The sequence below is a fragment of the Rhinatrema bivittatum genome, chromosome 9 (assembly GCF_901001135.1).
Source record: "Rhinatrema bivittatum chromosome 9, aRhiBiv1.1, whole genome shotgun sequence".
NCBI classification, from domain to species: Eukaryota; Metazoa; Chordata; class Amphibia; order Gymnophiona; family Rhinatrematidae; genus Rhinatrema; species Rhinatrema bivittatum.
In genome coordinates, this window is record NC_042623.1 from 185,164,923 (window position 1) to 185,192,894 (window position 27,972).

The 27,972-nt window shown below is 50.0% G+C and overlaps 1 protein-coding gene across 3 annotated transcripts in view; it reads left to right on the plus strand.

Annotated features, from left to right (window-relative positions):
* Positions 1–27,972, plus strand: part of CHRND (cholinergic receptor nicotinic delta subunit) — a 106,552-nt gene that overhangs the window by 62,348 nt on the left and 16,232 nt on the right. For all 3 annotated transcript variants that reach the window (XM_029615668.1, XM_029615669.1, XM_029615670.1), the window contains 2 exons: positions 15,264–15,370; positions 26,263–26,463. In XM_029615668.1, the coding sequence (XP_029471528.1) occupies positions 15,264–15,370; positions 26,263–26,463 (308 nt within the window). The remainder of the gene's footprint in view (positions 1–15,263; positions 15,371–26,262; positions 26,464–27,972) is intronic.

Genomic DNA, 27,972 nt, shown 5'->3' on the forward strand with positions numbered 1-27,972 from the left:
TAACTCTACAAGCCCACATTCCCCTCGGGCTGAGCCTTTGGGTGCCAGGGCCAACCAGTCTTAGGTGGGGGCCTCTACTGATGAGATGGAGATGGGTAGAACCGATATGGTACAGGCGGATCGAGAAGCAGGCCAGGTCAGTGGTAGGCGGCTTTCAAGGAGGACCAATAAGCAGGCTGTAATCAGTGGCAGGCATAGTTCAAGGAAGACCAAGAGACAAGCTGAGGTAAATACCAGGTATCCGTCCGAAGGGAAGGCGGGACATAGGCAAGGCAGGAAGGCAAGGAACAGAACAGGTGGGCAGACGAGGAAACCTAGAACATAGACGAACCAAGGGACTGATCATGAGAACTGGAGGAGAAGACACAGGAACTAGAACTGAAAAAAAAAGACAAGGACTGGAACTGAAGATGAATACAAGGAACTGGAACTGAAGATCCCAGGACTGGAAAATGCAGAGATAGAAACGCTGAGGCAACTCACACTACTAAGGCAGTAGGGAGATCTATTGCGGAGGCACCAGAAGGATGTCTGTAGTATTCTTATACAGGCCAGAGAGGATGATGTCATCAGATGGTGATGGCCCTTTAAGAATGGTGAAGTTAGCGCACTTGCACCCTAGGAGGAGTGGGGACCAGCGGTGGTTCCAACATCCTGCTACAAGGATCTTTAGTGGTGTCCTGCCGTGTTGCGGCGCAGCTTCTTGCTGCACTTGAAGGAGAGGCAGGCTGGCGGAGTCCTGGAATGAGGGGATAGGCCCAGCCCAAGAGGTAATATAGCGGTCCATGGGAGGAGCTTACAGACCGCCAAAGGCAACAAAAAGACAGGAAACAGAGAGTAGGATTAAATGATCTATTTTCATAGTGGAAAAAGGTAAACAGTGGACTGCCTCAGGGATCTGTACTTGGATTGGTGCTTTTTAATATATTTATAAATGATCTGGAAAGAGGTACTACACATGAGGTGATCAAATTTGCAGATGACACAAAATTATTCAGAGTATTTAAATCACAAGCGGATTGTGATAAATTGCAGGAAGACCCTGCGAGACTGGAAGACTGGGCATCCATATGACAGTCATACAATGTGAACAAGTGCAGGGTGTTGCATATAGGGAAAAATAATTCTTGCTGTAGACACACAATGTTAGATTCCATATTAAGGGCTACCACCCAGGAAAAAGATTTGGGCGTCATAGTTGATATTACATTGAAATCGTCAGCTCAATGTGCTGCAGGGTCAAAAAAGCAAACAAAATGTCAGGAATTATTAGGAAGGGAATGGCAAATAAAACGGAAAATGTCAATGCCTCTGTATCACTCCATGGTGAGACCGCACATAGAGTACTGTGTGCAGTTCTGGTCTCCGCATCTCAAAAAAGATACTGAACTGGAAAAGGTACAGAAAAGGGTGACCAAAACGATAAAGGGCATGGAATGACTCCCATTTGAGGAAAGGCTAAAGAGGTTAAGGCTGTTCAGCTTGAAGAAGATATGGCTGAGTGAGGGGATATGATAGAGGTTTACAAAATCATGAGTGGAACAGAATGGGAAAATGTGAATTGGTTATTTACTCTTTCAAATAATACAAAGACTAGGGGTCACTCTATGAAATTAGTAAGTAGCACATTTAGAACAAACTGGAAAAAATTATTTTCACTCAATGCAAAATTAAGCTCTGGAATTCATTGCCGGAGGATTATGGTTAAGGCAGATAGTATAGCTGGATTTAATAAAGATTTGGACAAGTTCCTAGAGGAAAAAGTCCATTATTAAGGTGGAGTTGCAGAAATCCACTATGGAATCTATCTACCCTTTTGGCTCCTGCCAGGTACTTGTGACCTGAATTGGCCACTGCTGGAAAGAGGATACTGGGCTTGATGTATCTTTGTTCTGACCCAGTATTGCAAATCTTATGTACTTTCGTTCTCCCTCCTCCCGCTAGTCTGGTCTCCTAACCCTTTTCCCCCAAGGCTGGATTTAGGAGAGGGCAACATAGTCATATACCTTGGGCAACAAATTATGAAGCTGTCCAAAAAACTAGGATTTCCCATGCTGCTTTCTGCTTTCCAAGGGGATGTGAAGGAGGAAACCCCTTGCTCTAATTCCTCTGCCTATGGGTGCCATCCTCTTAAATCTGGCCCTGCTTTGTCCCATAAATTAAGAAGTCTAAATATGTCTGTGCCTGCAAGCATTTGACTTGTACGGAGCAGAAATAGGAGGGTGAGTGATTGTGGTAGCCGCAGCAATAGGTCTGGGCTGAAGAATAGGCAAAGCACTGTCAGTCTGCGCAGAGCCAGAGGAGGAAGGCAGTAGCTTTGGGTAGAAAAAGGAGGAGAGGTGGGAACAGTGTCAGCCTGTGTGGTGCCCAAGCAGGAGGAAAGCAGCAGCTTTGAGCCTGATCCAAAGAGGAGAGATGGGGCCCTTGGAAAAAGGTAGCTCAGATGTACAGGCTTGAAGGCAGCTGCTGCCATTTTTTCCTGTGGGGATCTGGACAAAGGAGGGGGAGAAGGGGCAAGGCTCAGAGGGGATGGAAGAGAGAGAAAATTAGGAGTGGGTGAAGCCTAGGATGGGAAGCAAACTGGAGGATCAAGCCTGGGCGGGGGGGAAACGATAGCAAACTGGGCATCGAGACTGGGGAGGGGAAGGGGAAATGAGAGTGAGCTGGGGGTTGAGCCTGGAGAGAAGGAAAGCTGGGGAGGGGGAGTGCTGTGGGGTTGTTTCAGGCCTTGGTGGGAGAGGCTCAGACTGATGTACTTTTCACAGTACTCCAGGGGGAATTCTGTATCTTGAGTAGTAATGTAAAATGCAATACAAAAAAAAGTTAATTATTGCTCAAAGACAGTGATTATATTGTGTTTTGACAAACAGTGTGCATTTTTTATTTTTTTGTGCAAAGCTCCCCCTTGAGTAGATATAATGTATGAATCTCTGAGCATCAGAAAACAGAATGGGGGGATATGGGTAGGGAAGCACAGTAATTGTTCGTACAGGACAAAAAAAAACCAAAAACTAGTGACAGCCCTGTTCAAACGGCAGTCAGTGCAGCTTAACCAAAAGTAGCGTAATATGTTCTCTCGTGGCAGTGCCAAAGATTGTCCTCTCAACAGCATTCTGATCCACTGAAGTGCTTTCAAAGTGGATTGTGGTAAAACCTAAAGACTGTGCATTCCGAGAAGAGAGGGTTACTGGCGGTGAGCCGCAGGGATCCATCCTTGGACCTGCTCTTTTCAACATTTTCATAAGTGATATTGCAGAAGGGCTAGCAGGAAATGTTTGTCATTTTGCAGATGGTACCAAAATCTGAAACAGGGTAGACACCCAGGAAGGTGTGGGAAACATGGGGAGGGATCTGGTGAAGAGAAATGGTCTTGAGTCTGGCAGCTAATATTTAATGCTAAAAAAATATAGTCATGCCTTTGGGCAGCAAAACCCAAGGGAGCAGTACAGTCCAGTAATGAAATTTTTCTATGCATTAAAAAAGTGCAGGATAGGGGGTGATCTTATGTGGCCAAATAGGTGGATAAGGCGATAGCAAAGGCCAGAAAGATGCTTGGGTGCATAGAGAGAGCAGTGGTCAGCCACTTCTACAGGAATTCCACTCTACGAACAAAAAGAGAGATTTTTATGCTCACAGAATTCACGACCGCGTATTTGACGCCAAGGTCCTATTCTCCTATGTATCTGATCTCACAAAAACCACCACTCCGTCCAGCCCGGATGACCAAGCACAATCCAAGGCCAACGAACTTGCAACCTTCTTCCAGAGCAAAATCTTCAACCTTCTAACACTCCTGCCCCCCAGCTCTACCTCAACTCCTATCTCCATCTCCTCTTCTTCAAACACGGGAGCCTCACTTGAATCATTTGAACCTACATCTGCCCTGGAGATTGAATCTCTAATAAAGAGAATGAAACCCTCTACCCATCCTTACGACCAAATCCTGACTAAACAACTCCTTTCAGTGCCGGACATCATCTCCAAGCAACTGGCTGATATTATAAATTGCTCGCTATCACAAGGAATCTTCCCTGACGTTCTAAAACTTGCCACTCTCAAACCCCTTCTTAAGAAACCGAACCTAGACCCCAGGGAACCCAACAATTTCCGTCCCATCTACAATCTGCCTTTTGTCGCCAAGATTATGGAAAAACTAGTCAATACCCAATTGTCAGATTACCTTGAAGACCATAAAATACTCCACCCAACTCAATACGGATTCCGCAAATCGCTAAGCACCGAAACCCTCCGCATTTCCCCTCACAGACCACCTCATCATGGGCTTGGACACAGGTCACTCCTTCCTACTAGTTCTTGACATCTCGATGGCTTTTGACACGGTGAACCACTCCATTCTCCTAAATCGACTATCCGACATTGGGATAACAGGAACAGCCTTCAGATGGTTCGATTCTTTTCTCAGTAATAGAGCCTATAAAGTCAAAATCAACAACAAAGAGTCCCCACGCATCAATTCTTCACTAGGAGTACCTCAGGGCTCTTCCCTGTCCCCCACTCTCTTCAATATCTACCTCCTTCCCCTCTGCCAGCTGCTAACAAACCTAAAACACTATCTTTATGCTGATGATGTACAAATTCCGATCCCTATAACTGAATCCCTCACGAAAACACTTAAGTTCTGGGACAACTGCCTCCAAGATATCAAACTCCTCCTCAACAGCCTAAACCTTGTGCTGAACTCTGCTAAGATGGAACTTCTCCTTATATCTCCGGACTACAGCGATATCCAGCAGCTGAACCACCCCAACATCTTGGTCACCCAAGCAAGAGATCTTGGAGTAATAATTGACAACCATCTGAATTTAAAGAAGTTCATCAATCAAACAACCAAGGACTGCTTCTACAAACTACAGGTGCTAAAAAGACTTAAACCTCTTCTGCACTTTCACGACTTCAGAACTGTCCTCCAGGCCATTATATTCTCTAAGTTAGACTATTGCAACTCTATTCTGCTAGGTCTTCTCGCCTCTTCCACCAAACTCTTCAGATGCTTCAAAACGTGGCCGCTAGAATCCTAACAAATACCAACAGAAGAGATCACATCACGCCCATCCTAAAAAATTTACACTGGCTACCTATAAGCTTTAGAATCCTACACAAGTCCCTCACCATCATTCACAAAACCATTCACAACCAGATCTCCATCGACCTTCAATTCCCACTCAGACTCCACACCTCCTCAAGATCTATCAGAGAAGCTTACAAAAGATCTCTGCACGCCCCTCCAACCAAACCCTTCATTCAGCCACTAGAGAATGGGCCTTCTTGACAGCAGAGCTGGCCATCTGGAATGCTATTCCCCCTGATCTCAGACAAGAACCCTGCCTGTTGATGTTCAGAAAAAAACTCAAGACCTGGCTGTTTCAACAAGCCTTCCCTTAACTCAGGCCCATCTCAGCTATAATCTCAGCTATAATCTTATACCAATGCCTTCTTTTCAACGCACTCCATTATCGACACTGTAAATGATTTGTTATTGTTATAGTTACCGAGTTACCTTCTGCTCCTGGCTTCTCTTCTCCCTAGTTCCAGTACCCTTGTTTTAATGTAACTTTTGCCTTTTCCTCTATGTTAATGTTACTGTTATAACCCCCTGTTCACTGATTTGTATCATGAATGTTGGTATAAAAAAGCACTAAATAAATAAATAAATATTGTCCTTGTATATCTCCCTGGTGAGACCTCATTTGAAATATGCATACAATTCTGGAGACTGCACCTTCAAAATGATATAAACCAGCTGGAGTTGGTTCAGAGTGTTGTGCTCAGTGGACCATGGGTCCATCCCACAGCCCGCCTCTCTTACATCCAGCCCGGGCATGTCCTGGCTGGATGTAAGAGAGAATCTTCTGGCTGGGACATGGCCACCTACCGCAGCATGGCTTGGCAGATGCTGTCAAGGATCCTGCTGCAGAGCATCCCTAGGCTCACGCAAGCCCGACTTGCCGGGACTTATAGGGCCCACGGCAGGAAATCCTCCGTGGGTCTCTCTGATGACATCATGGGTCCTTCTGTATAAAGAGCCTGCCTAGACACCCCTCCAATGCCTTGATAATAGGTTGACTCCTTTGGAGAAATGCTTTGCATGTGCATTTCTGGTTCCTGATCCTTGCTTCTGGTTTCTGATTCTACGGTGTGTCCTGTTCTTGGTTCCTTGACAGTCTGAGTTCTTGTCTTCATGGTCAGTCTTCCCTTGGTCTGTCTCTGTTATCTTGTCTTGCTCCCATGGTTTGTCCTCCCTCCTCCTCTTTGTTCCTCGTCTCATCAGATTGGACGTCTGGCTTAACCTCAGATTGGACCTCAATGCTGCTTGACCTCCGCCCGCCTCTGACCACAGCTTGAACCTGTCTGCATTTGCCCGCTGCCTGTCCCAACCACTGCTCATCCTGACTCCACATTCTTCACCATGCTGGCCTGCAACTTCATCTCCACAGAGGCCCCGGCACTCAAGAGTTCAACATAAGGGGAACGAGTTGGGTCTCTGCTCCAGTCAACTCCGCATGATGATGGTGGGGACATGCAGGGCTCCTCCCTGTGGGTTGCACCAACTCCACCTCAGCCTAAGGGTCCACTTCTGCAACAGATTGCCAAGGCCATGGATCTGACAGATGCCTCAGACCTTCAGGCCATTCTGGGCCTAGCACAGAAGATTCAGCAGCAGCTGTTTCTTGAGCTCCATGCAGCGACTCGGTGCCCACCTGGATGCAGCAGCAGTGTTAGCTACCTCTTCACCTTCTGCTGCCGTCGTGGCCCACTCAGCTATGCCTACTTCTCCCATGATTTGGCTACCATGGCCGCCCCGGTACGCTGGGGACCCGAAACAATGCCAAGGGTTCTTGAACCAATATTTCATGTACTGTCTCCTGCCAGCACTGTTCCCCAATGACTCTGTCAAGACAACCTTCGTGCTTTCCCTGCTGGATGGTAAGGCCTTGGCCTGGGCCTCACCATTATGGGAGCGAGCAGATCCTCTTCTCCAGGATCTTCAGCAATTTGTCAAGGTCTTCAAGATCATCTTCCACAAACCGGGCCAGCTAGCCAAGGTGGGTTCGGACCTCCTGCATCTACACCACGGTTCCCAAATACTGATGGACTATGCTATAGAATTTCAGACCATGGCTATGGAGCTAAGCTGGGGAGAGGACAGCTTCCATGGTATATTCATGGAGGGGCTGTCTTCATGGGTGAAGGATGAGTTTAGATGCTCATGAGCTCCCAGAATCCATGGATGGTCTTATTGATTTAGCCAGGAGAATGGACCATCTCCTCCAGCAACGGGCTCAGGAGCCCCGCCCACCACGCAGACCCATCATGCTAGCTCCTTGATTTCAGCACTCCCTCTCTCCCATTCCAATGGCAGCACCAGCCCAAACACACCTCGAGGAACCAACACAGCTCGGCTAAGGGCCCCTCACCCCTAAAGAAAGGCTCTGCCGACATCAGCTGGAGCAGTGCTTCTACTGCGCTGAGACTAGGCACCAGCTGGCACGCTGTCTACTGAAGCCGGGAAACTAACCAGCCTAAGGTCTAGTGGTGAGGTGATCCTAGGTTTCACGACTCCTGCTCCTCAACTGACGCTCCCAGTGACTATCACTGTGAATAACCAAGAATTTCCTACTCAGGCCTTGGCAGATTCTGGCGCCGGTGGAATTTCATAATACAAACCTTTGTCGACCACTTGCAGCTTCCCCCGTTACCAGAAAGACACCCCTGGTCATCTTCTCAATTCACAGGGATCTGCTCCCTGGCCAGATCTCCCTAGCCACAGCACCCTTGTGCTTATACACCGGCTTGCTATATATAGAGAGCATAGTCTTTCATATCATCGACAAGGCGATACATCCCATTATGCTGGGCTTACCCTGGTTGCAACTTCACGCTCTGCATTTTGAATGGACATCGTTATAGTTGACCAGCTGGGGCTCTCATTGTCACAACTCATGCCTACAATGTGTGCAACCACCACCTTGCTTGCCCTTGGCAACAACCCTGGTAGGGCTGCCCTCACAGTACACAGATTACACTGAAATGTTCTCCAAGAAGGAGGCTGAGACTTTGCCTTCGCATAAGGTATACAACTGTGCCATTGATCTGCTACCTAACACCGATCCACCTCGTGGGAGAGTATATCCTTTATCCGTACCGGAGACTAAAGCAATGTCGGAATACATCAAAGAAAACCTTGACTGGGGTTTCATCAGGTCCTCCACTTCTTCCACCGGAGCAAGTTTCTTCTTTGTCTCCAAAAAGGATGGCTCATTTTGTCCATGAATTGACTATAGAGGGTTGAATGCTATAACGAAAAAGGACTGGTACCCTTTACCGCTCATTTCTGAGTTGTTTGACCATCTCCAGGGATCTAGAGTATTTACAAAGCTGGACCTTCGCGGAGCATACAACCTAATTTGGATCAAACACAGAGATGAATGGAAGACAGCATTCAATACTCGAGATAGGCACTATGAGTATCTAGTAATGCCCTTTAGTTTATGAAATGCCCCCACTGTATTTCAGAAAATGATGAATGAAATCTTCAGAGACCTCCTCTATATCTGTGTCAACGTGTACCTCAATGAAATTCTCATCTTCTTTAAGGATCTCAAATCCTACTGCCAGGATGTTCGCCAGGTCCTCCAGAGGCTACAAGATAACAAACTGAAAGCAAAGTTGGAGAAATTTCTGTTTTTGAGAATAGAATCTTCTTTTACTAGGATACATTGTATCTAGCAAGGTCTTCCATATAGATCCAGTAAAGGTCAAGTGCATCCAAGACTAAGCACAACCCTCCAGTCTTCATGCCCAGCAAAGATTTCCAGGCTTTGCCAACTATTACCGGCATTTCATTCCTATCTACTCCCAGATTGTGGTTCCACTCAAGGCATTCACTCGAAAAGGAGCAAACAGCAAAGCCTAGCCTTCGGAAGTGGTCATTGCCTTCCAAGAATTGAAGGATGCATTCCTTCAAAAGCTGTGCCTCCATCACCCTGATGACTTGCGTCCCTTTATCCTCAAAATTGGCACTTCCTTGCTGGGGTAGGAGCAATAATGAGCACTCGATATAGTACTGAGCACTCGATATAGTACTCAATATAGTACTGAGCACTCGAAATAGACTACTCAAACGCGCTTCTCCTAGGTCTCCCAAAGAATAGCCTTGCCCCCCTGCAACTGCTACAAAACTCAGCTGCACGAATATTAACAGGCACACGCAGAAAAGAGCATATCACACCTATCCTCAAACAACTCCATTGGCTTCCTATCACAGCTAGAATTCAATTTAAAACCCTCACCCTTATACACAAAGCCATCCACCACCCAGACATGCACTGGTTCTCAGACTTTCTACACATCCATTCCTCGTCCAGACCTACCAGAACACCCTACACAGCAACCATACAAACACCTTCCCCCAAACTCTTCCATCTAACAGCCACCAAACAACGCGCCCTCTCCCTTGCTGGACCCTCCTTATGGAACTCAATGCCTACCCAGCTACGCCTTGAGACCTGCAGCAAGAAATTCAGATAGAACCTCAAGACATGGCTGTTCACCCGAGCCTACGCATGAGCCCCCCTATTTCTATTGTCACCCCTATTCTACCTCGCCCCTTCCGCCTCCACCCCTCTCCTCCCTCGCCCCCCCTCCCCTCGCCCTCTAGGTCTATTACCCTTAAACTCCTCCTCTCATATCACCCCCCCCCCCCCAACATTATTTATGTATATAATCTATACTTTTGTATTTAACTATGTATTGCATTTAATGATTGTACTGTAAATATCCCTGGTTTCACCAACCCCCTCCCTACCCACCTCCTAGTTCTATTATCAGTTTCATTGTAAAGCCCTGTTGGCTAATTTTTTTGTTCCATGGAAACCGATGTGATGTTTTCTTAACGAATGTCGGTATACAAAAACTTTAAATAAATAAATAAATGGGAGCCCTTCCTCCATGCTCCTCCTTCTCATAAAAATTCTCCTCTGTAGAACGCAACTATGGGATTGGGGACAGAGAACTGTTGGCAATCAAACTTGCGCTTCAGGAATGGTGCCATTGGCTTGAAGATGCACAACATCCAGGGCCGGAGAGAGCAGGAATTAGGCCCGTGTCTGCTAAGAAAAGTAGGCCCCTATGTAAGGTTCCGATGTGATACTTAATAAGAGAAATCATTTTCTAAATTTCCCAAATAATTTTTATTTATTTAAGAAGGCTTTACGAGCTTTTTTGTTAGCAAATTCTTCAATTACAATTTAAATTTTTATTTATACATGTTAGAAATAGATATATTTAGCTTTTTTAAAAATTTTGCCCAACAAAAGTAGGCCCCTTGAACATTGTAGGCCCTAGCCAAATGGCCATACTGGCACCCCTCTCTCCTGGAGTGACATCACACTACTGTTTACACGATCACAAAAACTTAGAACATCTTCATCATGCTCAATGGCTGAATGCCCTCCAAGCCCGTTGGTTGCTGTTCTTTGCACATTTTGACTTCCAGATGAGATACCAGCCAGTCACTAAGAATATCAGAGTGGATGCCCTCTCCTGGTCTTTGCTGACAGAGGACACCCTGGATCCACCTAGGCATATTATTGATCCAACCCTGATCCTTCTGGCCACCACCATGATTTCCCACCAGGGAAGACTGTTATTCCACATATACTCCGTAAAAAAAAAAGGGTTAAAATGGTCCCATAACTTCCATGTTGCAGTTCACTCTGGATGGGCCCGAACTCTCGCAATGCTTCAGCAATACTACTGGTGGCCCCAGAGGTAGAGAGATGTCTGGGCCTATGTAGACTTCTGTTTCATCTGCGCACAGCATAAACCTTTGATGGGACAACACCCTGGGGGTTGTTACAGCCGTTGCCAGCTCCCAGGGAACCCTGGACCAATTTGTCTACTGACTTTGCGGTGGACCTCCCTCTCTCAAACGACTGCACAATCATTTGGGTCGTAGTTGACCGGTTCTCAAAGATGGCTCATTTTATCCCATTTCCTGGCCTTCCCACAGCCCCGGAGCTGGCCCAATTATTCACACACCGCATCTTCCACCTGCACAACCTGCCCAAACATATTGTCTCTGACCTTGGGCCTTAGTTTACAGCCAAACATTGGTGCTCCCTCTATTAAAAAAAAATTTAACATTTCCTTGGCATACCACCCCCAAGCTAATGGCCAGTCTGAATAGACTAATCAGATACTGAAAGGCTTTCGTAGAGCCTATTCAAATGACCGTCAAGATAGCTGTGTTCCTTTCATTCTGAGGGCGGAGTTTTCCCACATCACACTGCTTTAGGCCATCTCCTTTCCAAATTGTTTATAGAAGATAGCCGTCACCTCCTTTGCTTATCCCATTAACTGTTCCCTTGCCAATGCCTCAATTGACAGCTCAGGAGCTCCAAGAACTCTGGATGCACACAAAGGAAATGCTACAGAAAGCAGCTGAGAGAGCCAGAAAAACTATGGATGCACACCTCAGGCCAGCGCCACAATATAAGGCAAGGAACAAGGTCGGGCTTAGCATCCTTCACATCCAGCTTCAGATGCCTTCCATGTGGCGCGCCCCCAGTACATTGGGCCATTCCCAATCCTGCCCAGTGACGTACCAGTTACAATTATCAGCCTGCCTAGGAATCCACAGCATACCCATGTTTCGCTTCTGAAGCCACTTATTCTCTCCTGGCCCTCCAGGAAACCACCAGAACCTCAAGAAATGTATGCTGAAGACTGTCATCTTTCAGGTGAAAGAGTGAACATCAGACCCTGTGGCAAGAGATGGGAATATCTTATCTCCTGGGAGGGATATGGTCTGGAGGAAAACACATGGGAACCTGCTTCCAATACATTGGACAAGAGCCTCCTCAAGGAATTTCATGCCACACACCCCAAGAAACCTAAACCCTCGGGGGGGGGGGGAGTTTAGAAGAGGGGATACTGTTGTGCTCAGTGGACTGTGGGTCCGTCCCTTGGCTGCCGCTCTTACTTCCAGCCTGGGCCTGTTCTGGCAGCCTCCCCATGACACAACAGATCCTTCCATCCAGGACAAGGCCGCTTGCTGCTGCTATGAACGCTGCCTGCGGGTCTCCCCCGCGAGCAGGCTCACCTACCACGCTGTGATGATCTTCACCGACGCGGCAGGACGCCGCCGTCGGCCTGCCCACGTGGCCCGGAGGCCACCTGCGATCCTCTTCTGCCCCGCAGTCGGAGACGCAGCCCTCCTGCTTCTCTCTTCAGGGCTGGGAGTGCCCCCGGCGCTGATCCCATCTTTGCGGCTGGAGGCTGCAAAAGCCCCGGGCTGGAGTGGCGGCTGGAGCCGCCCCCAGGGCCTCCAGCAGCGACTGGAGCCGCTGCTCACGTTGGGCCTGCGTCCCAGGCCAGCCCTGCTTCCTTTGACGCACTACGTTGGTGCAGGCCGCTGTCCGCGGTCCTGCACAGCTCCTGCACTCTCCCTAGGCGCGCGGCCGCGTCTTCTTGTTTCATTTAAAGGGCCAGACACAGGAAGTGTCTTGGCCCTACCTTGCTGACTGTTTCCTGTACCAGCCCTATAAAGGGCTGCTCCGTCAGTTGTTCCTGGCCTTGCATCGTCGTGGAGTCTTCGCTCTGGAGGCTCCTGCCTGCCAGAGCCTGTGTAAGGTCTTCTTCTCTTCGTGGAGCTCCTCGTCTCGTCCATTGTGCCATGTTCTGTCTTCATGCCTGAGGTCCTCGTCCAGGTGTCTTGCTGTCTTGATCTCCTTCGTCCCGGTGTTCCTGCCTCCCGTGATGTTCCTTCCTTCATCTCGCCTTCAACGCTCTCGAGCCTTCTGGTCCGGTAGGCCGGGGGTCCTTCAGATGCAGTACTCCTGAGTGGACTAGCCTGCTGGTGGATGGTTGTCCTGTGCTCCTGAGCCGTCAAGTCCTGGTTGTGTGTTCCTGTGCTGTCCCGCTCCCATCGTGGTCCGTGACCAGCCTCTGGGGCTGTGTAGGGCGCGTACTGGGACAGGGTGGTCCGCGACTCAGTCCCGCGGGTGGCCTGAGAGGGGCGCCCTGAGAGATAGTGCCAATGTCCATGCCTTGTGTTGTCCATGTGGATGTCATGTGTCTTCGCCAAGGATGCCGTTGCATCAGCCATGTGTCCTCGTTCATGGATGCCGTCGCATCAACCCTAGTCTTCGTGCCATGGATGCCGTTGCATCAACCCGAGTCTTCGTGCCATGTGATGCCGTTGCATCAGTCTTCATGTATACGTCTCAAGGTCCGTCTGCCCTCAACCTCAGGCCAGGCCTGCTGCTCCATGCTGCTCGCAGCAGGTCCGAAAGGGCCCAGATTGGTCGGAGGACCATTCACCTTCCATCATCCTTGGATGTTGGACATGGGAGCTTGCCAGCCTGGCCGAGGGCACGATTGTTCAGCTTTGCGGAGCCACCGTCAACCCTTGGCTCGGTCCTGAAGGTCGGGGTCGGGTTGAGGCCCATGGGCACACGAAAAACACCGTTCACAACAGCTGCAGCTTGGCTAGGCCGACACCAACGCTGCTGCGGGTCTTGCTGCAGAACATCCCTAGGTGCGCATGCACCCCACTTGCCGGGACTTAAAGGACCAGTATCAGGACATCCTCATTGGTTCTACTGTATAACAAGCCTTCCTGGACACCCCTCCAATGCCTCAGCAATAGGTCGACTCCATTGGAGAAGTGCTTTTCCTCTGCGTTCCTGGTTCCTGATCCTTGAATCTTGCTTTCTGATTCCATTGTGTGTCCTGTTCCTGGTTCCTTTTCATTCTAGTTTTGTCTTCTGAGTTCTTGTCTTCGTAGTCAGTCTTCCCTTCGTTTGTCTTCAGCGACTTGTCTTGATTTATTTATTTAGATTTATATTCCGCTCTTCGTACTTTTTTTTTTTCAGTGCTTCAAAGTGGATTACATTCAGGGACTGAGGTATTTCCCTATCCCCTATTTCCCTATCCTCTGCGTTCCTGGCTTTGACCAGGAACGCAGAGGAAAAGCACTTCTCCAATGGAGTCGACCTATTGCTGAGGCATTGGAGGGGTGTCCAGGAAGGCTTGTTATACAGTAGAACCCATGAGGATGTCCTGATACTGGCCCTTTAAGTCCTACAGAAAGGAGGATGGTTCCTCAGCCTGATACTGGCCCTTTAAGTCCTACAGAAAGGAGGATGGTTCCTCATCCTCCTTTCTCCTCTTAATTCCTCGTCTCATCAGATTTGACTTCTGGCTTTGACCTCTGCTTGGACTTCTGGCTTGACTCAGATTGGACCTCAATGCTGCTTGACCTCCGCCCGCCTCAGACCATTGCCTGCATACCATTATCGCTCAAACTCTACCTGACCTGACCACTGCCTGAACTGTGACACTGAGTGAACTTCGCCCGCAGCTTAAACTTTCTCCGTTTGCCCGCTGCCTGTCCCGACCGCTACTCACCCTGATTCCACTTTCTTCACTGTGTGGGCCTACAACCTCATCTACACAATGGATCTTCACCTCCACAGAGGCCTGCACTTAAGTCCAGCCAGCCCCAGCACCTGAGGGCTCAACCTAAGTGGAACAAGGGCTGTTATTGGTGAAGCTCCATTAGGACCTCTGCTCCAGCCAGCTTTGCCTGCCGACAGTGAGGACCTGCATAGCTCCTCCCTGCAGGTTGCTCCAATTCCACCTCGGCGTAAGAATCCATGTCCACAACACAGAGGGTGGCTACTAAAATGATCAGGGGTCTTTGTTCTAAAGCATATGGGGATAGTCTTAAGATCTAAACATGTACACCCTGGTGGAAAGGTGGGATAGGGGAGATATGACAGAAACTTTAAAATATCTGAAAATTTTCCATGCACAGGAGGTGGGCTTCTTTCAACGGAAAGGAGGCTCTAGAACAAGAGGTCATAAGGGGTAGACTCAGGAGTAATCTAAGGAAATATTTCTTTACAGATACATGGAATGGCCTCCCAGTGGAGACAAGGGCAGTATCTGGATTCAAAAAGCATGAGACAAGCACAGGGGATCCCTGAGAGAGTAGTAGAGTGAAGTTGTATATATGGGGAGATCAGATAGTCTGTATGGTGCTTTTCTGCCGTCATGATTCTATGTTTTAATAGAGAGGGAGAAAAAAGAAAGATATGAAGAATGGTCCTGAAAGTGAGAGGAAGATAGGTAGGCTGGTATGAAAGACAAAAGCAACAAAAGAAAGGAGAGAAGCCATGAGAAGGGGAGTATTGTGACGATAACAGATTTCTTATGGTTTTCTTCTGTGGGTCCAGTTCTCTGACCTACAATGCGAAGGAGATCACAATGCAGCTGATGACATTGAACAACGGTACGGATTACCCTGTGGAATGGATCATCATTGACCCTGAAGGCTTCACCGGTAAGTCCTTCCTCCTCGATCTCATTCCCCTTCCTCCCTGATCTCCTCCCCCTTCCCCCTTTCTCCCAGATCTCCTACTCCTGCCTGTCTCCTCGCTTTTCCTTCCTCCGAGATATTCAGCTCATGCTGGTGTCATATTCAGGAATCTTTATTAGCCAGACAATTTGTACGACTGTTGCCAAAGTAATATGTAAGGAGATGATTTTGTTACTGCTCACATTAATGTAAAGGCCAAGGCTAATTGTAACCTGTACACTTTACATCAGTTTTCAAAGTAAATTGGTGCATGTAACTGAAAATTATCCCAGGAAAACTGTGTGCATAAGTTTACACCTACTAATTGGTGCATATAATTTTCCTGAAGAAAATTACATGCATTCTTTTGAAAATTCAAAGTTCCCAGTTCGTACAGAATCAGTCCAGAGAAATGGGTTGTGTATCCCTACCAGCAGAGGGAGTCAAAGAACCAAAACTTTGGGCACTGCCATATGTACAAGAGTGCCACCTGCAGTTAGCCAGTATTTCTCTGACTCCAGCAGAGGGTAGAGTTACACTCCTGCAGTTTTTGGTTGTTGTTACTTTTTTTTTTTTTTAGGTAGTTTGATTTTTTATTGCATTTGCATCGCTTCCTGAGGTGTTAGGCACCTTCGTGGGCCATCCCTCAGTGGAAGCCGGGCGTCCGGGGGATTTGGAATCCCTGCCTGTGCCTCGTCTGCATCGGGTCGGTGGGGGAATTCCAGGGGCTCTTGGTTTTTTCCCCCCTGCTGCTGCTACACCTGCTCCTTCCATCCCTACTTCAGTTTTAGAGTAAAGTTTAGTTTAAAAAAAAAAAGACTTTTTTTCTGTGATGCTGGCCAGCTGCCTTTGGAACAGATATAAGGAGTGACCGTACAGGGAGCCTGGTAGCACGGTGTCCTTCCACGCCCGGAGCTCCGGGGACTTCGAAGGCACAGGGGTGAGTTTGACGTTGCTGACCTGGCCCAGGTTCGTTAGCGGCCGCGGGCACTTGTATTTTTCTCTTCAGCCGGTTCCGGGGATGCGTGGCTCGGCGGTGAGGGAGTTTTTGGCGCTAAATTTCAGATTGGCTTCCTCAGTTCTGCCGCTGGTTATTTTTCCTGCGTCACGGCTACGTTTCTTTACCCTTAGTTTGTCAGCTCCGTCCAGGCCTGGGTTTTTCCCACGTCGCGACGGCAAGCGGGGTTTGATTTTAGCGGCCTTGTTTTTTTCTTCACGCCGCGTGGCGACTCGCCTGCCTGATGGGTCTCCACTCAAAATCGCCATCCTGCCGCATGTGTAGTTCATGCGGATAGGTGCTGGATGCGGATTATTTATGCCTCACTTGTGCCCCAGAGTCGGGGGACTCGTTGGGGTCGGAGGGACCCCCTCGGGCGGAGGAGCAGGTGTTTTTAGAGCCGGCTTTAGGTGTGGAGGAGGCTCCTCCCGTTTTGGCCCCTATTGGGGCAGACTCCTTAGGGAGTGCTGACACGGTGACCACAGTGCCCCCCTCGGGGGTGGAGGGGAAACCGGAGGGTTTTACCCCTGAATTTGTACTCCTCATGCATGAGGCATACTTGGCACGTCAGCGGGCACCTCTCAAGCGGCCTGGCCCTCAAGGGGGCACAGGACACCCACCGGAGAAAATACCTCGGGGTGCGGGTTCTTCTCACCCTTCCGGGGATCAGTCCCGTCCAAGTGGCGTGGGAGCTCAGGCTCCTCAGGGTCCGAGCCCAGGAGCGGGTTCGGCGCCGGCCACGGGGGTGGTTCCGGGAACAGACCCGGACCAGGCGGATGTGGATACAGATATTTCCGATGACCCGGAGGCCCTGTCGACGGAAGGGGATGATCCCAGTGTGGTCTGACTGTTTAAGCGGGATGAGCTCCGTCCACTTATTCCTCAAGTTTTGGAAGTGTTGGGACTGAAAGTTTACCAAGAGGAATCGGACAATGAAAGGATTAACCTCGTTCTAGATGGCATTAGAGGTCCAACTACGGCCTTTCCTTTGCCAAAGAAGGTTCAAAAGTTAGTGAACAGGGAGTGAGAAACTCCTGATGCGGGGCTGAAGGTTGGCAGAGTGATGGCGAAGTTATATCCCCTGTCCATGGACGTTTTGGATTTGCTCAAGGTTCCTAAGGTGGACTCTGCAGTCTCAGCGGTCACTAAGAAGACCACAATCCCGCTGACTGGTGCGGCGGCGCTAAAGGACGTACAGGATCGCAAACTGGAGATCCAGTTGAAGCGGGCCTTTGAAGTTTCAGCTCTGAGTTTACGCGCGGCAATCTGTGCTAGTCTCATGCAGAGAGCGTGCCTGTGTTGGGTCCAGGAAACTCGGGACACTGCTGCTGCAGGCAACAGCGGGGCGTTGCAGTCTGCCCGGTTGGAGGCCGGTATTGCTTATGTAGCAGATACTCTCTATGATCTGGTGCGGACCTCGGCGAGGACTATAGTGTCCATGGTTTCCACACAGCGACTCCTATGGCTACGGAACTGGGCGGCGGACTTGTCCTCAAAATCCAGGCTGTGCAACCTGCCATTTAAAGGCCAGCTTCTTTTCGGGGAGGAACTGGATCAACTGGTAAAGCTGTTGGCGGAATCCAAGGGCAACCGATTACCTGAGGACAGAAGATCGTCACGGAAGTCCTTCCCACCTCGGTCTCATTTTCGGGACAACTGTCGCTACAGGACTAGTCTGTACACGACCACGACCTCTTCTAAGCCAACACAGGTCGGCAGCAGTCCTTTCGTGGGGGTCTGCGACCCGGAAGAGACTCCGGGTTTCAAGGGGCCTCAGGCAACAAGACTGTCCAATGAAGCCACGACTGCCCATTCCGTCGTCAAAACTGTCGGGGGCAGATTATCCAACTTTTACACGGAATGGGCAAGAATTACATCAGACCGCTGGGTCTTGAAGGTCATCAGGCACGGTTAAGCCTTGGAATTCTCGCGGCCAGTTCGGGAGGTCTTTGTGGAGTCCCGGGTGGCCTCGCCCCACAAGTGCAAGGCTGTCCGAGAAGAACTACGGGATTGGCAACAAGGAGCTCCTGGCAATAAAGCTTGCATTCGAGGATCATAAGAACCTTGAGTATCTCCGCCACGCACAACGGCTGAATTACAGACAGGCCAGATGGTCTTTATTCTTCAACCGTTTCGATTTTGTGCTCAAGTTCTGCCCTGGAGATCGAAACACCAGAGCAGACGCACTGTCACGCTCATTTCATTCAGAGGATGTGCCTGATGAGCGACAGCACATAATTGACCTGAAGAAAATCCTCTTCACATCCACTCAGTCTGTGCCCATTGGAAAGACTATCGTTCCAAAGAACCTCAGGAAGAAAGTGCTCTTCTGGGCGCACGATTCCAAGCTGGCTGGCCATCCTGGTCAACTTCGAACCCTGCTCAGGATTCAGGAGCTGTATTGGTGGCCTACCATCAAAAAGGATACCTATTCTTACGTGGCATCCTGCACCAACTGCACCAAGAACAAACCGGCCTCTGGACCACCGTGGGGTCAAATGCAACCTTTGCCAGTGCCGGATCGACCCTGGTCGCACATCGCTACTGACTTTGTAGTCGATCTACCTACTTCTGGAGGAATGAACACCATCTGGGTGACTGGGGATCGCTTTAGCAAGATGGCACACTTCGTGGCGCTCCCTGGCATACCCTCAGCCTTGAAGCTTGCAAAGCTCTTCATAACGCACATATTCCGCCTCCACGGCCTACCTTCACACATCGTATCTGACCGTGGGTCCCAATTCACGGTACGATTCTGGAAGGCTTTGTGCAAGTTGTTTGACATCACTCTAGACTACACTTCAGCCACCATCCGCAGTCGAATGGCCAAACGGAACGGATCAACTGAACAGTGAAGCAATTTATCCGAGCCTGTCACATCCCGCCAAAACAACTGGGCCGAATTGCTTCCATGGGCTGAATTCGCCATCAACTCTCATCCAGCAACTTCTACTGGAAAATCACCATTTGAAGTGGATTTTGGACGTCCTCAAACACCGCCACTTCCACTGAAGCTCTCAGTGACATCCCCAGCAGCTCAATCTACTGCTGATGATATCCATGAATTGTGGGTTCAGACAAAGGACATGCTAATCAAAGTGAGTGACCGAGCTAAGAAGTACTACGATGCACACCATGCGCTAGCTCCAGTCATCAAGCCAGGAGACAAGGTCTGGTTGTCAACCAAGCACCTCAGACTCAAACTATCCTCCTTTCGGTTTGCTCCTCGCTACGTGGGACCATTCCCAGTTCTTCAACGTATTGGCAATGTCACCTATCGTCTGAAGCTACCACCTGGTCTCCACATTCATAACGCGTTCCACGTTTCACTGTTGAAAACACTCATAGCAAATTTTCTTCCAAGACTCAAGATCCACCTGTCATCAATGCAGAAGATGACTTAGAATACAAAGTCGAAGAGATTCTGGATGTTCGTAAAAGAGGCAAGACTTTTGAATACCTTCTAAAATGGGAAGGTTTCGGCCCTGAAGAAAGCTCTTGGGCGCCTCAGACCAATATCCTGGACAAAGAGATGCTTCGTCAGTTCCACCTTGCGCATCCTTGAAAACCTAAGTCTGGTACCTGAAGAGGAAATCGCCCTTTGAAGGGGGGTACTGTTGTTCGCGCCATCGCCGGTACTTCAGTCGGGGCCGCACCGCACGCGCGCCCCTAGGCCTCCAGGAAACATGGCGGGTTGCAGCGTCTAGCCGGTCTGGGGACGCCGGAGGACTTCAGCAGAAGGACGCCACGGCAGCCAATCTTCCCGCGGGCGAAGAGGGAGGCGCCAAAGAGGTAAGGCGGGCGGAGAGAGGGCGTCGGGAACAGACGCCCTCTCTCCGCCCTCCTTACCTCTTTGGCGCCTCCCTCTTCGCCCGCGGGAAGATTGGCTGCCGTGGCGTCCTTCTGCTGAAGTCCTCCGGCGTCCCCAGACCGGCTAGACGCTGCAACCCGCCATGTTTCCTGGAGGCCTAGGGGCGCGCGTGCGGTGCGGCCCCGACTGAAGTACCGGCGATGGCGCGAACTTCAGGGACGTCCTCCTGAGATGACGTCACCCGCAAAGGATATATAAGGTCTTAGAATTTGCTAACAGATTGAGTTAGCAAGGGTTACTCTACCTAAGCTACTCTGCCTCCTCGGACTTACCGGGGTACCCGCTCCTCGGGGGCCTCGCTCGCTCCTTTGTTTTTCAGGTGACAGTCTGGAACCGGTACTTGCTCCTCGAGGGCCCTCGTTCCCAGACTTGCTCCGTATTCTCTTCTGCCTGGAAGTCATTGCTGCCAACTACATCAGTGAGTTACCATCGCTCTCTCAGAGCTTTCCCTGGAACCAGGTACTCGCTCCTCGAGGGCCTATACATTCCAGCGCCTGGGCTTCTATGAGACATTGTGTGAGTGTTACCATCAGGTTCGGTACATGAACTCTGTTTTACCCTGCCTACTCCCTATATTTCAGTTTCTCTACAGCTCAGCCTCCAGGGATCACTGTTCCAGTATCTGAGGGACTACAGCCCAGCCGGGCATTCCAACTCACTACTGCCACCTCTGGTGGTACAGTATACTGTCTAATAAAAGAACTAGTGTGTGTCTGTCTCCTAACTCTGAGCCTGACCGGTGGTCCCTCTCGGGATCTGCCACCAGTCCAAGGATCCACCCACAACTCTCCTAAATAACATCACCTGCAAGAATTGGATATTGAGGCCCCTCTGGACCCACCTGGTCCTACTCCCTCGGTGAAAAAGGGAGGACCCTGTGCTTGCAGGGCTATACCCTCCGACCAGAGCCTTTCCTACCCATCCTACTTTTCTTCAATTGTTGGCTAGGGAATGGGATTCGCCCGAAGCCTCACTTAAGGTCAGCAGAGCAATGGAAAAATTATACCCCCTCCCTGAGGACTTTCTGGAGCTGCTTAAGGTCTCGAAGGTGGATGCAGTGGTTTCGGCAGTCACGAAAAGAACGACCATTCCGGTTACAGGAGGCACAGCTCTGCGGGATCTGCAGGACAGGAAACTAGAAGTCTATCTCAAAAGAGTGTTTGAAGTTTCCGCACTGGGAGTCTGGGCGACCATCTGTAGCTCGCTAGCGCAAAGGTGGGACTTCGCTGGGTGCAACAGCTGCTCACCTCACAAGAGCTACTGCCGGAGGAAGCACGACAGGCAGACCGTCTGGAGGTCATCATAGCCTATGGAGCAGATGCCCTGTATGACCTTCTCCGAGTTCTGGCCAGATCAATGGTCTCAGCAGTCTCGGCTCAATGCCTTCTCTGGCTCCGCAACTGGTCAGCGGATTCCTCCTCCAAGACACAGTTGGGATCACTACCTTTTAAAGGGAAATTCCTTTTTGGGAATGACCTGAACCAGATTATCAAGTCCCTCGGAGAGAATACAGTGCATATGCTTCCGGAAGATCGGCCGTGGGCTACTAGAACGTTCAGTGCCTCCAGAAGCCGGTTCCGCACCACAAGACAGTCGACGCCTCGGATGCCCTCTTCCAGATCTCAGTCCTGGTCCCGTTCCTTTCGAGGCCGCAGACCGGCATGTGACGGGATGGCCCAAGGGGCACCCTCCAAGTCTTCACAATGATGCCAGACTGACCCACTCCCCGACCCCCAGGATAGGGGGGCAATTCTTTTCTACGAGAAGTGGGTCCAGATCACGTCTGATCAGTGGGTCCTGGATATTCTAAAGCACGGCTGCGCATTGGACTTTCCTCGACCCCTAAGAGACAGATTCCTCTTCTCTCCCTGCGGACCACCCCAAAAGCAGCTCATTGTGCAACAGACGCTCGACAGGCTCCTAGCCCTCGGAGCGATCGTCCCAGTGCCGCCCACGGAAGTTGGGTCCGGCCATTATTCAGTCTATTTTGTGGTTCCCAAGAAGGAGGGATCCTTCCACCCAATTTTGGATCTCAAATTGGTCAACAAGTCGCTCAAGGTCCCACACTTCAGGATGGAGACCTTGCGCTCGGTCATTGCTGCAGTACATCAGGGGGAATTTCTCACCTCCCTGGATCTGACGGCTTATCTTCACATTCCCATCCTCAAAGCCCATCAGTGCTTCCTTCGATTCAAAATACTGGGTCAGCATTTTCAGTTCCAAGCTCTCCCTTTTGGCCTGGCGACTGCCCCCTGGACATTCACGAAGGTAATGGTGGTGGTAGCGGCAGCTCTCCGCCGAGAGGGAATTCTGGTTCACCCATATCTGGATGACTGGCTCATTCGAGCAAAGATCTTGAGTCAGTGTCACTGGGCGGTCGACAGGGTAGTACATCTCCTCCAATCCCTCGGTTGGGTTGTCAACTTCGCCAAAAGCAGTCTTATTCCATCTCAGTCTCTGGACTTCCTGGGAGCGCGGTTCGACACAGCGGCGGGCAAAGTCTTCCTGCGACCAGACCGGACCCAGTCGCTCGTAGCACAAGTACAGCGCTTCTCTTGCCTCTCCTTTCCCATGGCTTGGGATTATCTACAGGTTCTGGGATCCATGGCATCCACTATCGATCTAGTACCCTGGGCTTTTGCACATATGCATCCTCTGCAGAGAGCATTACTCTCCCGATGGAAACCGGTGTCTCAGGAGTTCCAGGCCATCCTTCCACTCCCGCAGCACGCCAGGGACAGCCAGCTCTGGTGGCTCGACCCGCTCCATTTGGCGCGGGGAATGCTCTTGGAAATTCCAGAATGGGTGGTTGTCACCACGGATGCCAGTCTCTCCGGCTGAGGGGCGGTGTGCCAGACGAGTTCAGTTCAGGGACAGTGGACGAAGTCTCAAGCCACATGGCCGATCAATCGCTTGGAAAGTCTGGCGCTGAGGAGTTTTCTTCACCTCGTTCGGCATCGGGTGGTCAGGATCCTCTTGGACAATGCAAACACGGTAGCATACATCAATCGCCAGGGGATCACGAGAAGTCGTCATGTCTCGTTGGAAACGGACAAGTTGATGACTTGGGCGGAGATCCACCTCTCTTGACTGGCGGCCTCTCACATTGCAGGAGTAGACATCATTCAGGCAGACTTCCTGAGTCGGCAATGTCTAGATCCCGGGGAGTGGGAACTCTCCGAGGAGGCGATGCAGCTTCTCATTCATCATTGGGGGACCCCTCGCCTGGATCTCATGGCCACCTCCCACAATGCAAAGGCACCGCGATTCTTCATTCGCAGAAGGGAGCACGGCACAGAAGGCGTGGATGCGCTAGTCCTTCCATGGCCACGTCACCTTCTCCTCTACGTGTTTCTGCCATGGCCACTCGTGGGCAAGGTCCTCCGGAGAATAAAAGTCCACCAAGGTCCGGTGATTCTGGTGGCACCGGAATGGCCTCGTCGTCCTTGGGTCATGGACTTGATCAACCTCGCGGTGGACAGTCCTCTTCGCCTGGGCCATCTGCCGCGCCTACTGCATCAAGGTCCAGTATTTTTTGACCAGGCGATCTGGAGATCCAAACGATCTGCTTTTGTCTTGCGGCCTGGCTTTTGAGAAGCGCAGACTGAGATGCCGTGGATACCCAGAGGCCGTAGTTTCGACTCTCCTCAAGGCTCGGAAGACTTCAACGTCCATTGCTTATGTCCGGGTTTGGAAGGTTTTCGAATCCTGGTGCGCCGCCCAGGCAGCACTGCTCGGACTGCTTCAGTGCCTCAGATCCTTTCGTTCCTTCAGGCAGGGCTGGAGAAGGGCTTAGCCTACAACACACTGAGGGTTCAGGTTTCTGCCCTTGGATCCCTGGTCCATCGACAGGAGGGAATTCCTCTTTCCTCTCACCCGGATATTGTCCGGTTCCTCAAGAGAGTGAAACACCTGAACCCCCAGTTCAGGCTTCTTGCCCTTCCTGGAGCCTCAACTTAGTCCTCTGGACCTTGGGTGGCCCTCCTTTTGAGCCGATGCGTGCTGCTACCCTCAAGGATCTCACCCTCAAGAATTTTTCCTTGTGGCCATTTGCTGTGCCCACCGGGTTTCCGAGCTCCAGGCGCTGTCCTGCAGGGAGCCCTAACTCGTTTCACGGATTCGGGGGTCACCTTACGCACGGTGCCCTCGTTCCTGCCCAAGGTGGTTTCTGCATTTCATCTGAATCAGACGGTTGAACTCCCATCTTTCTCCACTGATCATCCCCAAGATCTCCGTAAGCTTGATGTTAAGCGCATCCTGCTTCGTTATCTGGAGGTCACTAATGACTTTCGTCTGTCGGATCATTTGTTTGTCCTTTGGAATGGTCCAAAGAAGGGAGCCAAGGCTACGAAGACAATGATTGCTCGCTGGCTGAAAGAAGCTATTGTGGCAGCATATATGGGGCGGGTCGGCAGCCTCCGCTGGGCATCAGGGCCCACTCTCTTCGTGCACAGGCAGCATCCTGGGCGGAGAGCCAGTCAGTTTCTTCCCAGGAGATATGCCGAGTGGCGACCTGGAAATTGTTACATACCTTTGCTTGGCACTATCGTTTGGATCTCCAGTCGCTTTTTGGTTCTTTCGGCAATAGAGTCATTCGAGCAGGGCTATCAAGGCCCCACCCTATGTAGGGAAGCTTTGGTACATCCCACCGTCTGGACTGATCCGGGTACGTACAGGGAAAAGAAATTTATTCCTTACCTGCTAATTTTCGTTCCTGTAGTACCACGGATCAGTCCAGACGCCCTACCTAAGAATTGTTGGGTTTTCTGGGATTTACTGCTCGATTTGTTTTGCTATTGCTTCTCTGCTCACCTACTTCTGTTATAGCCTCTTGTATATGGGGCTGTTCAATAATTCTTTTTGCAAATTTGCCTTTTGGCCTTTTGTTTTTCCATACACACTATTCGAAGTTACACTTGTTTGGTCTCCTTGAGCCATCCTTCTCTGTCTAATGCTTTGATATTCTTAACACTGGAGATTGGCAAGGGTGCACTGGTTTATAAGGCAGCACCTTCTGGAGCTTTGTCTGACTCCATCTGCTGGACGGGGGACATAACCCACCGTCTGGACTGATCCGTGGTACTATAGGAATGAAAATTAGCAGGTAAGGAATAATTTTCTTCTGCTCATGTTATAACAGGTCACAGTTTGAGGGAACACATTACTCCAAAATGATTTGAGCTACATTGGCCAACAATACAATGGTGTATAATCTACAAAGCAGCTATGCTGGTTCACAAATTGCATGCCCTTGAGTCTTTCCCAAGAGCAAGTTCCGTGCTGTGGATCTACAATCCTAGAGCTCTACGGTCATCACAGCGTGGCTTGTTGGATGTGTCTTCTCCACGCTACGCACGTTTGACTGAAACTAGGGAACATGCTTTTTCAGTGGCTGACCCACTAATATGGAACCCACTGCCCCAAGAACTGCATCTTGGAAAAGATTTAAAAGAATTTAAAAGACAATGAAAGACCCATTTGTTCAGGCAAGCTTTCCTGTAACCAGTATGGCATTTTTTCTTGCAGGCTTTTAATCTCTATTAGTATTTGCTTTGTTTGTAAGAAACTTTGGGGCCAATATTCAGCCGCGGAGTAACTAGATAAGTGAGTTGGATACATCTATATCCACGCCAATTAATTTAATCAGCTATCTTAAAGTTAGCCAGGTAAATATAGCTGGCTAACTTTAGGACATCCCTACGGTGCAACCAGAGTTAGCCGCATAACTTACGTGGCTAACTCTGCTCATCTCGGAAACATCTCCCACCTGCCTCCAGCTTGTCCCCAGTTATCCATCTAAATGGCTTTTGAATATAACCTCTTTTTATGGTTTTTGTTTTTAGCAATCATCTAGGTTTTGTTGTACGCCGCCTAGAGCCTTGGAATTTGCGGTATATAAATTTTATAAATAAAATACATAAATAAAAACAGGGAGAGTGGACAGCTATGAAATTCAACTGAATTGCCATCAGAGCTGCTTTTAACATTTGCTTCTTTATTTCTTTGCAGAAAATGGGGAATGGGAGATTATTCACAAGCCTGCCAAAAAGAACATTGACAAGAGCGTATCACCCGAGAGCACTAAGTACCAGGACATCACCTTCTACTTGATCATCAAACGCAAGCCTCTCTTCTACATCATCAATATCATTACCCCATGCATGCTCATTTCCTTCTTGGCCACCTTCGTGTTTTATTTGCCAGCTGACAGTGAGTATTAAACATAGGAATCAAGAGATGACCATAATTGCTCAGTGGTGGTGCTGCATGCTGCCATGAGGGTCAGTTCCCAAGCCTGGCCTCTGCCCCTGTGGCCGGCTGGTACTGGGGATGCTGTGGGATCCCAGCCCGCAGTGGAGGAGTAGCCCAGTGGTTAGAGCAGCAGGCTGTGAACCAGAGAATTCAGGGTTCAAATCCTGCTTTTCCTACAGATGCTGCTTGTGATCTTGGGATTGTAAGTCCTCTTAGGCAGGGAAATAATTAAAGTGCTTGAATTGTACCTTGCCTTGAGCTTGGATTCGGCAAAAAGCAACTATTCAATCTAAAATTCAAATCCAACACCAACTAGACTGGAAGCTGTGCTCTTTGATCAAAGACAGGCACAGCATTGGGTCCAAATGGGGGAAATCCTGCATAACTGTACATGAAGCTCTTGGCACTGCAACCCCAGTAAGGGCTATTCCCTGTACGTACCAGGATCAGTCCAGACCGCTGGGTTGTGTCTCCCTTCCAGCAGCTGGAGTCAGAGGAAAAAAGCTGAAAGGCACCCCCTCTTAACTTGGTGTGCCACCTGTGATCCTTCAGTATTTTCTCTGACTCCAGCAGGGGAGGTCGAGCATTCCCTGTAGTCCTGATCCTAGCATATTTTCTTCATAGTTTTTAGAGTGTTTTACTCTACCTTGTGTGTTCTGGCAGAATGGCTACATCAAGTTGGTTTTACAAAAAAAAAGAAAAAACTTAGTTTCCTTTTCAGTCAGTGCTGTCTGTTTTATCCTCCCGAGGCGTCTACAGCCTTGGTAGAGGTGCGGCTGGGGCTGGACGTCCCGATAGCCGCCATCCCCGGAGGCGCGCTCTAACCTGGTGAGTGGGGTGATTAACCCGCGGGCCGGTCCCTTCCCCCTACGGCCTCGAGACGTGACATTCCTCGGGGGGCCGTGTTCCCAGGGCTCCGGAAGGCCGAATTTCGGCAGTGCACATTGTTTTTATTGCTTACTGGGGCTTCTTTTCACAGCCGGGCTATTTTTTGAATCGCCGGGATGCCACGAGGACTCTCTTGTTCCGCGTGTGGGGACTCGGGGCTGCGGCTTTCCCGTGACGGGGTGTGTGCACGCTGCCTCCCGGGGGGGGAGGCCAGTCCGGGGTGGATTCGGGTGCAATTGTGGTGCGACCTGCCACGCAGCGCTCCCGATCGCGGTCTTCCCGGCTGCTGCGGGAATGGCAGCCATTTTGCCGAGCCCGCGCTCTACTGCAGGGGGAGGGGAGTCTCCTCCTCCACTTTCTCCTCCTAGCTTAAGCCCGGTTCGGCCGCGCGATCTGGGGCCCACCCCTCCTCCGAACCCAGCCCCGTCCCCTATGGAGCCCTTAAAGGAACTGGTGCCATTTTCTTCAAAGTTTATTTTATTAATGCATAAAGCTTTTTTTAGAAGCTGAGGCACAGCTTCAGGATACTGAGCCTCTGCCACCAAAGGTTGGCAAACGTGCTGCGGCTCCTAGTGTCCC